This window comes from Sus scrofa, chromosome 1 (assembly GCF_000003025.6).
Source record: "Sus scrofa isolate TJ Tabasco breed Duroc chromosome 1, Sscrofa11.1, whole genome shotgun sequence".
Taxonomy (NCBI): Eukaryota; Metazoa; Chordata; class Mammalia; order Artiodactyla; family Suidae; genus Sus; species Sus scrofa.
In genome coordinates, this window is record NC_010443.5 from 109,200,916 (window position 1) to 109,216,513 (window position 15,598).

General features: G+C 50.7%; 1 protein-coding gene across 14 annotated transcripts in view; it reads right to left on the reverse strand.

Annotated features, from left to right (window-relative positions):
• The window catches only part of TLN2 (talin 2), a 472,001-nt gene continuing 464,150 nt past the window's right edge, over nt 7,748–15,598 (reverse strand). For 7 of the 14 annotated variants that reach the window (XM_021094283.1, XM_021094275.1, XM_021094269.1 and 4 more), the window contains 4 exons: nt 13,865–13,927; nt 13,546–13,773; nt 10,415–10,540; nt 7,748–8,650 (listed from right to left, as the gene is read on the reverse strand). In XM_021094283.1, the coding sequence (XP_020949942.1) occupies nt 8,522–8,650; nt 10,415–10,540; nt 13,546–13,773; nt 13,865–13,927 (546 nt within the window). In that variant the 3' untranslated portion in view covers nt 7,748–8,521. The remainder of the gene's footprint in view (nt 8,651–10,414; nt 10,541–13,545; nt 13,774–13,864; nt 13,928–15,598) is intronic. The other 7 variants (XM_021094320.1, XM_021094327.1, XM_021094255.1 and 4 more) reach the window with 2 other exon arrangements.

Sequence of the window (15,598 nt, forward strand, 5' to 3'; positions counted from 1 at the left end):
TGTTTCCTTGCAGCTGTCCCAGGAAGGGAATCCTAAGCGAGCAACTTTCAGAGAAGCTATTGTAGCAATAGTGTTGCCTTGTGGGGCCATAGGAGTGGGTGGGGAAGGAAGGGGCAGCTGTGGGTAACTGTTTGCACACTTTTTTTTTTTTGGCCTCTTAAAGTTCAAATCAGCCAGAGTCCAAAACAGCTGATCCCCAGGTCATAAACACTGGTTGCCAACTGCACGGTCCAACGTTTATCACCTAGGCAATCTGTCTTCATTACATTTCTCATATCTCCACAGCTCGGTTTTAGGTGCTGGGGAAGCTGCATGTGACAAGATGTGATCCCTGCCTATGACCTAGATGAGGCTGCTGCACAGACGAAATATTACCTTGTCATACGAGACAGAGGGCTGGCCACGTGTGCTGAGAGGGCAGGGGAGACAGACAGTAATTCCAGTAGGATTTTACAACAGGGCTCCCCAAGGCATGAGGCTTGCAACATTTGTCTCTCAAAATACATCGCAATGAAAAAGAAAGTGCTCCAAGGCCAAAAATTGGGGCAAAACTGTATATTATATGCTCCTTTTTGAGAGATCCAATGTATATGAGCTTCTTATAGACCCTAAGACACCTCATAGAGGCATAAGGCATTTAGTTGTTTACCTTTAATATTAGTATTCTCATATTTATTTGCCCAACAAATGTCCCCCTTTCCCCCAAGGAAAACAGGAGTGCCCTATGAGTGTCCGATGGAACCACACTGCCCCCTGTGGTCACAACCTGCCAGGACACCTAGCCGGAAGGACAGCAACATTGGGTGCCAAGGGCTCTTCTCCCTGGAACCCAGGAACAGCCCAAGTGGCAGAAGTGCTTTGTCAGGAGCCATCTCCTCGGCAAGCACAGCCATCTCCTCCAGGATGCACACCTGAGAAGGGGGCCGCCAAAGTGCCCATGGTATCCGAAAAATGTGCCCCATTCATCAGGTGAGCTGAGGGTGAACCAGAAGGCAGGGAGGGCAGGCGTGAAGAACGTGGGCTTAGGCAGAGTGCAGCCAGCCTGAAGGGTCTGACTCGTCCCTCTAGCTTCGGGCAGCTTTGTGGTCCTCTTTCTGCCCTTTCTTTTCTGTCTACCTGCAGAGGCCACAGATGCGTTCTGTGCTCCCAGCTGCTTCCCATCTACTGAGGGCCTACCCCAGCCTGCCTCTTTTGTGGGAACCCAGCCCACGTGGGCGCTCCTGCCCTGATGCCCTGCACCCTCCCAGCCCGCAGCCCCCTGTGGGTGACTTGTGTTATTCTCACTTTCCCTTGCAGGAGGCTGCATTCTTCAGGAAGGTCTAAGATCTTTGAAGGGAAGGGCTGGGCCTTTTAGTTTCTTCCCATCTTCCCTAATGCCCACGGAGTCCAGGCTGCCTCTCCTTTCCCGCTTCCCCACAAGGGCCCTATAATATCAAGCTGCTGGAACCATAGGACTGGGGCCCTGGCTCAGGCCCCTTCTCCCTCTGGGCTGCCCCAACACCCAGGCCGCAGTTGCAACACGGCCTGCCTTCAGGCCCAGAAAGCACTTCTTCAACATTCAGTTCTAGCCTTAATTGAACCAAGCTTTTGTTTCTAAAAGTAAATCTCCAGAGAGAAAGGCCCAAACGGACAGGAAGCTCCTGATCCAGCCACAAGTGCTGACGTCTGCTTTTGTCCCCGCCAGGTGCCAGCCCCCCAGGCACTCCTGCTCTGGGGCCCTAAGAGCTTCTTGTGTGGGACGTTAAGGCAGCATAGCAAAGCTGCTGCAGTCATGGCCTGCTGAGGGTGCAGAGTGTTCAAGTAAAAACACGGTTGAATTTCTCTGAGTGCAGTTTAGACTTGATAGAATTGCCGTCTGAGAGAACCGCCCCCCCCCCCCACCCCCGCACCCTCAAACAGGATTTTGGAATCACCAGGTGAGAATAAAGCCAAGCTGGGCTCCTGGTAACCTGCATGTTAAAAGCTCCTTAGCCAGGTGCTCATTCAGTGACCCTCAGGACACTGTCCCCCTCATACACACTTGGACTTGCCACCCCCTCCTATGGTTTCCGCTGGCCCCACCCTCCCTGTGCCCGACTGCCCAGCAGGCCCATTCTCATGTCCCAGCCTCCACCATGTGTCATGTGGCTCCCTTTGCTCCGAGGTCCTTCTCTCTACCTCTGCCTAACTTCCATCCAGTCTGCCAGACTCAGACAGCTTCTCCTTCAACTGTTGGTGACAAACATGAGCTTTGGAAATGAACTGAGTTGCGGTTTCCGCTTGGCCACTGACTAGCTGCCTGATCTTAACACAGAGGTTGGGAGATCCCAGTTCTGCTAGCTGTGTGGCCTTGGACAAGTTACCTAACCTCTCTGTGCCCCAGCCTTAGCTATAGAAAGAGGATCAAAGAGTGTCTACCTGTCATGCCCTCCATGGTTGTGGGGTAGTAAAGGTCTGTGTCTGGCATGTGGACCTTACACCAAGTGCTAGCTCTCTAGGGATGAAACCCACTCCCCTGTGGGCAAAGCCTGCCCTGATTCCTGCCTGTGGTCCCTCTTGCTTCAGTGTCTTCCTGAGAGGCTCTACAGTCGGCTCCCATCCTCATTCCCTGTCCAGAACGTTTCCAGCACAACATCTTAGGACCTCCCTCCCTCAGTTCCCAGCTGCTGCCCTCTGTTATCCCCACACTTGATGGTCAGCGCTCCAAGGACAGAACCTCTGCTGGGGCACCTGCGTGATTCATCTGCCAACAATTCCAGGTGCCCTAGCCTGAGGCAACCGTGCTCCTGGCCTCCCTCCTCCTCGTGCCACACGCCCCCAGCCATGACCACACTGGATTCTTACCTGTTTCCCTGAGTAATGCACCCTTTCATACATCCCTGCCTTTGCCCGTGCAGTAACAACTGCCTGGAATGCCGCCCACACCCCCACCTCGCCTTCTCTGCCTGAGAAACTACTCAATAGGAGTTAGGGCAAAGGCCCTCTTCTCAAAGCCATTTCCCAACTCCAGAGCTCTGCTCACTTTGCCCACGGTCTGGGTTCAAGTTTGTCCTCTCTGGACAGGGACCTTCTCCAGGAATAAGGTAAGGTGCCCAGTGTCCTGCACACAGTAGGTGACGGGGCACTAAGGGAGGTCTCTGACCTTGGATCAGCCAGATGTAGCAGCACAGAGGATCTGAATGCCCACAGCTTCCAATTCCACGTCTGCCACTACCATGCCTTGCTGAGTGCTGGTTCGCCCCTTTGCAAGGTGGCCATGACACCTCCCCCACGCTGCCCAGGGCCGAGGGGGCCTAGGTCCAGCCCAGCTGATGCAGGAGACCCCACAGACAGCAGCTCCCCCTACCCCTGCCCGCAGGGCACACCACAGGCTTCCCACCTCCGTGTCACTGGTAGTCAGCCCCATCCTCGTTTTTAAGTCAAAGATAGAAAAATGTGACTAAGGGACTTAAAGACTATAAACCACCATTTTAAGAAGAAAAATAATCCTCTTGGCTGTGACACTCTTTGTTGCTATGGTGATTCTTTGATATCGCCCTCTTAACAGATTAGAGATACTTTTGCTTTTTTCTGACTCTGGTTCCCCCCAACTAGGACTCTGGCCAGACAATCTGTAGCCCTTCCCTACAGGAAGGAGGGGGTACAATTTCTGAAAGCTGCATTTCAGCCTTGGCCGCTGGAGGTGAAGCTGCCCTTCCAGGGTCAGATTTGCAGAGGAACATTTGTACTCTGCATCCAGCTGTGCAACCTTCCCAGTGGGTGACAAGCATGGTCAGAAAGCCCAGCTCCTTGTCTAGGACCCTGCTTCTTTTAGAGGAAAACGGTTTCATCTTTCTACTTATGGTCTATTGCTTATTTGAATCTTCTCCAGAGCCCGCAAAGCTGTATGGGGTTCAGTGGTTCCCTGTGACTTTGCCTTGGAGACACACACACACCCTAGTCCTCTAACACACACTGGTGACTATGGAGCTGGTACCCAAGGGGGGGATTTTCTCACATGATAAAGGCACAACCTCCTCGTCCTCTCTTCCATGTTCCTCCTGTTCCCATGAGATTTTCACACAGGTTCATTCCTTTATAAGTTTATTTCCGGTGAATAAAAATAAAATAGTTCATGTGACCAGATCAATAAGGACATCATGACCTGGGGCAGAACTTAACTATCCTGTTTCCTTCTGGATTTTGCAGCTCGGTGAGAAGGTGGCTGGGTGGAAGACAGCCGCACACTTTGTGGAAGCAGGAGACCCCGAGGGGTGACTGACAGGGGAGCTTACTGGAGCACTGGAGGTTGGATTAGAGGGAGACCAAAGCCAAACCTCCTTTACAGAGAAGAAATGTCTCCCCATAGTGTCTGTGTCTCGAGCTGTCAACAGAAGCTCTGTCACATGCCTGTCCCATACACCCATATGCAGAGCATACTGAGCAGATGCCTGGCAGGACGGAGCAGTGGCCTCAGGGATGTTTGAATGTGGCACCTGGGGACTCTGTGGGGGAGACGCCTTTCCCCAGAGGCCATGTCCTGAGGCCAGCACTTAGAGGCCAAGCAGAAGTGGGACCCCAGCAGCTGGCCCAGCCTCAGGATCTCTGGGTTTCTAAACTCCACTGCCTCTGAGCCTAAACAGCCCCCAAGAGGCTCCCAAAGGAGCCCTCATCTTGGTCAGCAGAGGGATGCTTTCCTCCAGGGACCTGAGAGCTGAACATGCTGCTAGCCTGTGTTGGGGTAAGAAGGCCAACTCCCCAGAGGCCTGGCCAGAGCCCAGAACCTCAGTGTGGCAGGTCTGGGGGTTCATGGCCATGAAGAAAGCAGCCTTATGGGCAGCAGGGACCACAGCTAACTCAGCACATCACCCTGCTGCCTGGCTCCCCCATGAGGCTGTGGTCTTGGGATCAGGTGGGTATGGGGTGCACTCTCTTGGAGGGGGATAAATTTTGGGAATAATGTTTGGATAAATTAGGGATAGACTTTGCTACCTATAAACTCACTGGCAGAACACCTAGAACACAAGCAGCAGGAGCCAACGAGAAGCCCTAGGGGGATTCTGTGATAAAGCCCATCCCTCAAGGCTGAGGGTCCCCTCGGTAGGCAGCCTGGGGGACCCACAGCCCCTGACTGGGGGACAGCCCAGGGTTCGAGGTACCTGCTGCCACTGAAGGTCAGGCCCACACCTGACCGGATGCCAGCAGTCTAAACAAGGGCTGCTTGTTTAACAGAATACTATGTTAGCATCTTAGTCAAAGACTGTTGAAAGGAAGAACCAAACTCCCAAATCACCGGACATGTCTGAGATCCAGTTCAGGTTCCTTTTTTGACCTTCAGAGGCACAAGAATTTCTGGGCGCAAAGACCAGCTCAAGGCTTCCAATCAGTTCTTCTTGGGAGACACACCCTCACCTGCTCCCCCATCCCGCAGAGAGGCATGTCTATGCTCCAGGCCTGGACCATTTAGATCCTGAAACCCCTCTTTTGTTAGATGCTCTGAAATGAAAACTCACACCTCCAAACCAATTCAGACCTGTGATTTCCTTTTGAAGAAAAAGCAGAAGTCCCCTCACTGCCCCTTGGGGACACCCACAATCATGCTTATTAAACACCCAAAGTGCAGACTTCCCCCTATTATTTCATGAAATGAGAAGAGACCAAGCCAGTCATGAGGCCACTCACATTCATGGCACAGGGTGGACGAGGAAGGGATGGATGAAAAACCATCACCACACCAGGTGGTTAACTGGGAACCTGCTTCCCCAAAGCTCACAGCAGCAGAACACCCCAGAAAGGAGACTCTCTGTACAGGGTCCATACCTGCTCTTTCAAGTTGTCATGGACAGACCTCTCCGTTTGGCTAGTCTCTGGAGGTTTTTCTGGTATGAAACGCAGTAGAGGTTTTAAAGGACTCTGAGGCAGATAACTCACTGCCTGTCCCTGATATGCCAGGCTGTGACAGGGACAGCTGGAAGGGGAGATGCAACCACACAGCCTGGAAGAAAAGGGGGCGAAGGTGGGTCATGGAGGGGCTCCTCAGAGTCCCGCTACATGAGGCCATGAACATATCTTGACTCAGCCTCTGGATCTGATTCTTAAAGAGTCTCAGAAAGCAGAGTTCCCATTGTGGTTCAGTGATAACAAACCCAACTAGGATCCATAAGGACTTGGGTTTGATCCCTGGCCTTGCTCAGTGGGTTAAGGATCCGGCATTGCTGTGAGCTATGGCCTAGGTTGCAGACATGGCTCGGATCTGGCGTTGCTGTGGCTTGGGGGTAGGCTGGCAGCTGCAGCTCCAGTTGGACCCCTAGCCTAGGAACCTCCATATGCCGCAGTGTGGGCCAAAAAAAAAAAAAAAAGTCTCAGAAAGCACCCTGTGCCCGTCTACAGAGTGTCTCTTGGAGAAGAGCCCCCAGTCTACTGGGCCTCAGTTCTTATCCTAAAGTCTGAGGGGGTGCAGCCCAGGGCAGCAGTGAAAAGCTGCACTAGCTGCTCCTGAAGAGGACCAGGCAAGAGTCTGTTAGCTTTTCTTATTGACTGTCAGGGCTCTGCCAGTTTCCTCCCCTTCACTATTGGCGCCTCCATTCCCAACTCTCTACGTACCCTCTGCAGTTGCTTCTCATTTATACTGTTTCTTGGAGCTTCCTACTTGTCTGGGAGAAAATTCTACTAATAGATATAGCACTTAAAAGTCTCTTATAAATATGGGAAACTGTTAAACATTTAATTATATTTTCTTTCTTCAAGGCCACACCTGCAGCATATGGAAGGTCCCAGGCTAGGGGTCAAATCGGCACTGCAGTGGCCCATCTACACCACAGCCACAGCAATGCCAGATCCAAGGCGCATCTGCAACCAATGCCACAGCTTGCAGCAACACCGGATCCTTGACTCACTAAGAAAGCCCAAGGACCAAACCTGCATCCTCATGGATACTATGTTGGATTCTTAATCAGCTAAGCCGCAACAGGAACGGCAAAAGTTTAATTACATTTTAAAACTAAGGCATGGGCTAGAGTCTGTTAAAGCAGGACCAACGGGCAAGGCTTATAAGTGATACTTTTTGAGGACCAAAGCATCAACTCTTCCCCAGGTGGAATATTCAGACTGTACTGTGGATGAAATCTGGGAAGCAGGATAGCACATTACTGCAGAGAAGAGGAGGTGACTGCCTTCAACAACTGCCAGCTTTGAAAACCACATACCTCCATTACCACCGTCTTCCCTCAATGAATTTTTTCAAAGCTACTTGCTATCCAGCATTAGGATCTAGCCATTCATTCTTCAAGCACTGTCTTGGGTAAAGGCTCAGCTTAAAGTTAAGTTCAACGTCTTAAAATGCCCTTCCAAGGAGAGGGCCCTGAAAGGAGAAAGGATGCAGGGGGGTCGGGAGGTACATGAAATTCACAAAGCACAGCCTCCAGAAGACAGACTCTGAAAACACCATATGGGTTTACTTTTAAGATTGTTATTTAGCAAAGCTATTTCGTTAAAGGTCTGTAATGATTTTAGGATGCATCTAGGTTTTAGGAATACTAAGATATGAAAAAAATGTTCATCATGGGTTGGAGGACGGGTGACAGATTTTTAAACGGAATCCTGAAATCTGACCATTTTGAAAGCAGGGAAGCTGATCTGGGACCTAGAAGATGGAGTCAGTCACCAAGGAGTTAGTTGCCTTATCGGAGCGGAATAAATAATGCAAGAGAGAGGGCTGTTGTATTGCCTGTCACATGGGGGACATGGGTTTGTGTGCATGAATGTGTGTGAATCAAAGAGCCTCTGCAGAGTAAGGAGCCCACATGTTTTATTACAGCCCCTGCTCACTGAGCCCTGACAGTCCCCCTACCTCTGCCCTGTGGATATGGAGGAGGAAAAAAAAAAAAAAAAAAAAAAAAAAAAAACCCTTTGATTTTCCGGGCCACAGAATACAACTTGGGTCTAGATTGTACAAGGAGCTTACACACTGAGGCAAGAAAGCGTGCAAACAGGAGCAGGAATTCTTCACCCTCTGGGTGAGCCAGGGCTTGCGACATGGCAGGAGGACCCGAGAAGCCCTCCTGGAGTCCACACTGGTTGATGTTTCTGGCTTTAATTAACCCTGTCCAACTCCGATGTCCATCTTCCCCTGAGAAGGAGAAGAATATCTCTGAGTATCTATGGCATCAATGATTTCCCCCGAGCTGGTTTTTTTCCTATTAAGCTTTCGCATCAGGCCCAGGAGCAGACCCAGAGAAGGGCCGACAGAAGCACAGGTGTCTGAGAACCACGTAATACTGACGTCTCCTTTTGGTAACAGTCTGTGAACCTGCGCCCCTCTCTCCTGAGAGCTGGCGAGGCCTGGGGGAGGCAGAGGAGCTGTGGGTGGGCCACTGTACCGTGTGACATCACAATCATGCAGCCGGTGCCCGACAGGACCGTAGAGAGGGAATGAGCGCTCAGAGCTCCGAGCTCACCCCGGGGGGAGGCAGGAAGTTCTAGGGCCGGGGCTGGCCTCTCAGGAGCACGGTCCGCCCAGTTCTCGCAGAGCTGTGCCCCGGGGCGCGCTGTCTCAGCTCTGGCCTTAGCCTTCGTCCTCCCTCAGCTCGGTGGGTAGGAATTTATACTGCTGTTGGCGGATCTGGGCCAGTTTTTTCCTTGCTTCTTCCAGTTCTCGCTCTTTCTTCAGCATCTCCTCCTGGGCGGCGATGATCTAGGAAAGCAACAAGCTGCTCGGATCTGAAACATTCTAGCAAACTGCCTTCCCCTTCCATCCCTTGCCTCCTGAGTTCCCGCTGCCTCGTCTACAGAGGGACACAGTAGTTTGGGCTCTGGAGACCGGCCTCAGGGCCACAGTTTGGGATGCGAGGCCAATGACCCAAGAAAATAAGCGATCTTCTGGACACTGACTTAATGGCAAATATCTATTGCACCTTTGTGATGCACCAGGCTCTTTACATGGAATGTCCCATCCTCTTCGCTGTGACACTGTGAAGCAAGCCCTCCCCATCTTCCAAAAAGAGCTTCAGAAAGCTGAAGCTTGGAGCTGCGGGGTCCACTTCCTCAAAGGGCCCTGACTAACACAGCAGGACCTGGGCCAGGTTCTGCTGAAGCTAAATCTGGAGTCTTTAACTAAGTAGACAGCTTTCACATATTTATTTCAGGCTTCTCAGGTGTGCTGAGAGGAATAGGAGTTAATATGTCTCGAGGGGAAAGGGTAAGGATGTGCTCAAGAAAGCCAAGCAGATTTCTTCCCGCAGCCCTCCTCAGAGCCTTCCTGGGGGCTGAGCTTCGTGATATCTGAGGGGGGGAGTCCAGAGCGCAGGGACCCCCCAGGCCTGTGTGATCAGACACCCTTCCTCCTGGAACTTTTCATGGAACTAGCGTATGGATAAAGAGGTAAGAATGCATCCAGTGTATTTCCAAATGTGGGAGGGAGCTGGGGAGAGCCCAGGAAGGCAGGGGTAGGAGTAGCTGCAGCTCTGTGCTCCTGGTGGAGACGCAATCTCATGCGAGGACTTCTATTAACACACCCAAACTGCAAGCCTGGTTTCTGGACCCTTCCTCCTCACTCCAACGCACAAGAATGCAGGCCCGTGTAAGGCGGAATCTCTCAGTTACTCTTGTAAGAATTCTGGAAGAGGATCATCCTTCATTCTTTCTCTATGGCCACAAGTCTAGAGCGAATGGCAGCACCCGAGGCATTGTTTTATTTAACTGATAATCTTGCTGGCTTCCAATCCCCTTCTCTCCCTTTTCTATATGAGAAGTTCCGATTTTTTTTTTTTTTTTTGTCTTTTTAGGGCCGCACCTGCAGCATATGGAGGTTCCCAGGCTCGGGGTCCAATCAGAGCTACAGTTGCTAGCCTACACCACAGCCATAGCAATGCCAGATCTGAGCCATGTCTGTGACCTACACCACAGCTCATGTCAACGCCGGATCCTTAAGCCACTGAGCGAGGCCAGGGATCGAACCCACAACCTCATGGTTCCTAGTTGGACTCATTTCTGCTGCGCCATTATGGGAAATCCAGGAGAAGTCCTGATTTTTAGGTAGGCACACTGCTATTCAGAAAAGCACTATACTTCCCTGCCTCCTTTGCAGCTAGGCTGGCCATGTGACTAAGCACTGACCAATGGCATGTGACAGCAGGTGACAGCAAGTGACACAGGAACCTTGAGGGCCATGTCTGCCCTAATGTTCCATCTTCCTGCTGGCTGGAAACCTGAGGTGGTCATCAAGCTATCTTAGAGCAAGTGGTTCAAACAACATCTCAGGGATGGTGGGGCTATAAGGCCGGTGGAGGCAGAGTCTCAGACACGAAGGGGCTGCCACAGCATCCCTAGACTGCTTACACCAAGACTGTCTCACCAGGGGGAAATCAACTTCCATCTGGCTTAAGCCACTGTTATTTTGTGTCTGTTATAACACAACGCTCATCTTGGGAGTAAACACTGTCTGGGTTTAATCACAAACCTGAGCAATGCCCCCTACAAACTTTGTTTTCACCACGACATCGTCATCATCAGCTTTGCCAAATGCTGCCTTCTGGGCTGCACGCACGAGATTGTCTGAGGCTCTTTTCACAGCATTTCCTGCTGCCTGGAGAGGGGATGAAATGCACAGAATATCATTACCAACAGTCATTTGGATTCAGGAAGAAACAGACATGGAGAGCTCATAAGACTACAAATCATTTTATCATCCAATTATAATAACACCATTTCTCTCATTAGTATCCATTCATCCATCCATTTACTGATTCCACCAACACTGGCACCTAGTTAATCTCAGCTCAATCACAGATTAATGAGGTACATTTCCTGGTTCCCAGGAACACCCACTTTTGAGGGGAATTAAAATTATATAAATCCATGATGACAGCACCATGACACATGTGTTAAGAGAAGCACACGCAGGGGCTGCCTCCTTGGTTAGGGTTAGAAAACCACGTCCCCTTGCCTCATCCAGCTGAGGCAGACTTGGGAACCTGACTCAGGCATTACTTTTTCCATCTGCCTTGGCCTTACCCACACCCTCCCGAGGGCTCCTGGAAAGCTCCGTGCTGGCTTCTCTGCAGCCCTTAGCACACTTGTGGTTGACCCTCACCCTCCTGGAAAGCGAGTACCTTGAAGGCAGGGGCTGTGACTTGAATCTCTGCATCCCCAGCCCCAGGCACAGCGGTTCCCCAGTAGTCTCAGTGACTGCTTTCTTTTTTTCTTTTTCTTTTATCTTTTTAGGGCCTCACCCATGGCATATGGAGGTTCCCAGGCTAGGGGTTGAATCGGAGCTGTAGCCATTGGCCTACACTACAGCCACAGCAATGACAGATCCGAGCTGTGTCTGTGATCTGGACCACAGCTCACGGCAATGCTGGATCCTTAACACACCAAGCGAGGCCAGGGATCAAACCTGCGTCCTCATGGATACTAGTCAGATTTGTTTCCACTGAGCCACTGCTTTCTGAGGGAATGAAGGGCTATGAAAGCACAACCTACCTCTGCATGGGAGGAATGGGAGCCCCGTGGTACAAAGGGCCTTTACAGATGTGACTCACGGCTGGCTTTAGCATGATGGGTCAGTGCCTAGAGCCAGGTACAGCAGTGTTTGCCAATGTGCAGTCCAGATCTTCAGAAAGGGCTGGAGTCCCCACTGGCTTACTCTTAATGCTCAAAAAGCATGGCCCAGGGCACCTGACCTCTGCTTCCTGAGGCTTGGAATTCCCTTTTCATGGTGGTCAAGGCTTCATTAAACCTCCCAAAGTCTCTGCTCAGCCCCTTCAGAGTCGAGGGTGTGTTCTTGGGGTTGGTCATCAGAAATATAAGAGTCTTAACTGGCTCAGCTGCTTGGTGATCTAAAGTGACCAGTGGGGACTATGAGGGCTTGTGTAAGAAGGGCAGGGAGGCCAATTTGCATCTGACAAGCAGTCATCACATGCTTATCCTCAAAATAGCTCTGTGAGGTCAGAAATCAGTCTACTTTTTGATGTAGAAACTGAGGTTGAGTAATCTACGATCCTGCAACTGCTAAGTTACAGGTTTGGGATTTGAACAGGGTCTTTGTAGCCCCAGAGAACCTCTGGGTCCCTGTAAGAGACTCAGATGCAACACTGCAGCATCCAGTTAAGTTATTAAAGATGATAATCAGAGAGGTGCTGAGTCGCACTTGTGCAAATCCTTAGGCCTTACGAGGCACTTTCTCATTTCTTGACCCTTGTAAGAGTCAGTGCAGGTATCTCTAAACCCATTTCACAGATGAGGCAACTAAGGCCTGAAACGTTGTGAATGGTTTATGTTAAGATCATGCACTTAATACAAGGCAGAGGCAGGACTTGAACCCAGGTCTCTGTTAACACAGGATGTTTTCCAAAGACGTGTCCCCCACCCCCCATCCGTGAATCACACAGTCACAAACATGCAGCTCCCCATTCCCTGTGTTTATGCCAGGACAAAAAGGAAGGTGAGGGATGTGGGGCAGAGACAGGCAGACACGGGAGGACCAAGCAAAGGCAACACAGTTGAGAACTTAGGAAACACAAGGAGAGTCCTGAGTTCTGGGGGACTTGCTCAAATATTTCTGCCATTTATAATTTTATACACATCTCACATAAACATTTTTAGCAACACAGACAATGTGAGTTACAACATTTAGAATAATGAACTTCTAGAAAATTGGAAACAAATATGTCCAACATGCAGGGAAATACTGGCATAATCGGTTGAGATAATACCATGCAATCATTATGATACTCATGAGGAGTGAACCAGTTAGCTTTGCAAAGAGCCATTATGACGGTTTGCTTCAAGGAAAAAAAAAAGTACGATAAAACATGAAGTGAAAAAATGCAGATTATCTCTTGTTACGATGAAAACTAGACAAAAGCATTTTGTGCACGATATAAACAGGAAGCAAAAAAACCCAATAGTTGACAAGTGAAGAGGTTGAGGCCATGTGATCTTTTTCATTCCGGCATTTCCCCCATTGTGGTTAAAATACTTTTATAATTTAAAAAATCAGGAAAACTTTGATACATTGGGGAGGGCTCAAATGTCACCTTCATAAGTGTGTTCTCTGGGCTTTAGGAAACCTTAGCAGCATCTCATGTAAATTCCTCAGTCCTTTCGCTCCTTTCTTGAGCAAACATTGAATGAGAGCCTCTACTGAAACAGGCACCAGCTTCAGGGTGAGAGACACAAAGATAAAGACCTGGTACCTGCACTAAGAAGCTCACAGCCTCGTCAAAGGCAGACATACATGTGTTGGCACCGGGTGACAGGAACCATAAGGCTCTGGCCAGAGGCTCCGGCAGAGCCAAAGAGGGACTGAATGCCCAAGGTCTGGGAGTCAGGGAGGGCTTCCTAGAAGAGGCGGCTTTGGTGATGAGTCATGAAGGACAAGTAGGAGGTCACCAAGGGTGGGCTGTGGGGAGTGGGGGTCCTAGGCTGAGACCAGAAGGCACAATGGAGAAGGTCAGTTTGGTGGGGCAGTGGGTGTAGGACGCATGGCCACAGGTGGCAGGAAATGAGAGACGTGGGACAGAGCTGGCTGATGGAAGAACTGGTGGGTCATGCCAAGGAATTGAGACTGCCCCCTCTGGCGACACTTACCCGCTCCAACAGGAGTATTTTCCCACCAGCATCAGTGACCATTACCTGTAGCCGCCTCATGGCCTCTGAATCCTGATCGGCCTTCACCTTGCAGGCCACAAGCAGCTGAGCCGTGGAAGCGGCGACCTGCTTGGCGGATGAGATGAGCTTCTCCTCGCTGGCGTGTCCCTGGACGGAGGCATTGGCTGCCTCGCAGAGACTGCTGGTCGCAGCTGCCACCATCCGAGCCTGGGGATGGTCAATAGAGAAGTGACCTGAGGTCCAAACCTCCCTCAGGGGATCCAAAAAGCCAATGGGGAAGGAGGAGGGGGCGACTCACGGCAGAAATCAGGCCCTGTGACCACTGTCCATCGTCTGCGGCATTGGCAGGAATGGAGCCCACCTAGAGTGGAGGGAAGAGACAGGCCATGAGGGCGGGAAGGCGAGGGTGACCTGCAGCGCCAGACCCTCCCTCGGCCTGGGACTAGAGAGGAAAGCAACTCTTCAGACTCGCAGCACCCCCCTGAGGACTCCTACCAACAGCGCCAGGGGCAGGATGGAGCACCCTTTCTCACGTGGACTCTGAGCTCCAAGACTGCATGACCTGGCCAGTCTCCACCTGGGCCGCAGGGAGGCAACCAGAACTGCTCTCAGCAGCCTCCATCTGGCTGCCAGGTATCATATTTCTGGGAAAACGGCTCAGGAATGATGGAGGGGGCTGTCTGGACGTGCCTGTTTCCACGGCTGACCTTTGTCCATGTCTAACATGGGAACTACTGAGGCCTCTTCTTTCAAGGGCCAAGGGAAACTTCAGTCTCTCCTGATTACTGATCCTGAAAGCCATGCTGTGACTTTTCTGGCAGATGATGTTTGAAAAGGGGGGGAGGTGTGTGCAGCTCCCTCTGAACAACTGAGCACTGATCCTTGTCTTAAGGAAATACAGGCCATTTTGTCAGGCATGGGGAGAGAAGGAAGAAGCTGGAAATAAGGTGATCTCCATTTCTATTTACAAATTATGGCCACAAGTGAAACATTTTCTGACCAGATGTAGAGGGAGCTACAGGGTGCCTGGAGAGGTAAGAGCTAAGTACCTACATTTGAATGTGAAACGGGATCTGCCATCAATTACAGGCACCACATCAGGGCTTGCCAAAGGTGAGCTAAGGCCCCAAGGTCCTGCCTATGACCTACAGTTCCCCAAGTTCAGCTGAACCTCCTTTACCAATGTTTTAAAGGCTTAAACATAAAAGTTCCTTGAAGGACAGGGCCTTGGCCATATTCAAACGCAATTCTCTAGTAGCTAGCAATGTGTCCAGCATGTAGATGGCTCTTTATCCATTTGAAATAAACTCAAATTTTTAGGTAGGATAAACTTCTCACTGATCCATTTTTGGTCCTTACCTATTACTCCGTCAACAGATCCTAGGTGAGTGAGGTCAGCCTCTGCTAACCTACAGGGCATCATGAGAAGCACCCAGGGACAGAATCACTCCAGCTGGGGAGATGAACACATGTCACTACTGGCTAACTTATTACACGATGGTTTGGAAAGAGGGGCCAACCCATGCAAATTGGATTAAGACACAGCTAAGCTCACAGGAGACATCAAGGAGGAAGATGAAGGCCACTGGCTGGGTATAACTTCTGTCTGTATGGTAAGGTTTTAGGTCGAGATGCAAAAGGCACATCCGTCCTCTGTACACTGACAGCAAAGGCCTTGGAACATCAAACAGAAGTGACCAACAGTTACGGAGACCCAATTCCCCAAACCCAATGGGATTTTCTGTGGTGCCTCTATGATGGAGAGGCTTCTCTGCAAGTTGTCCTTGGATGAGGTGGCTCCGTGGTGCACGGGAATAATGGGATGCAGGGAACATTTTAAAACTGGAAGGCCTTCCCACAGCCAGGATTATTCTAATGTACTATTAATCCTTTGGCTCACTGAAAAAAGGGCTCTGCCTTCATGCTAATGCAGATGGAATGGGTGACTGGAGACGAAGCCTATAGAAGAAGGGCTCAGGGAAATGCTGCCTGCAGAGCTGGACGGCTTTCCGCTCAACAGTCCTAGGAAGAT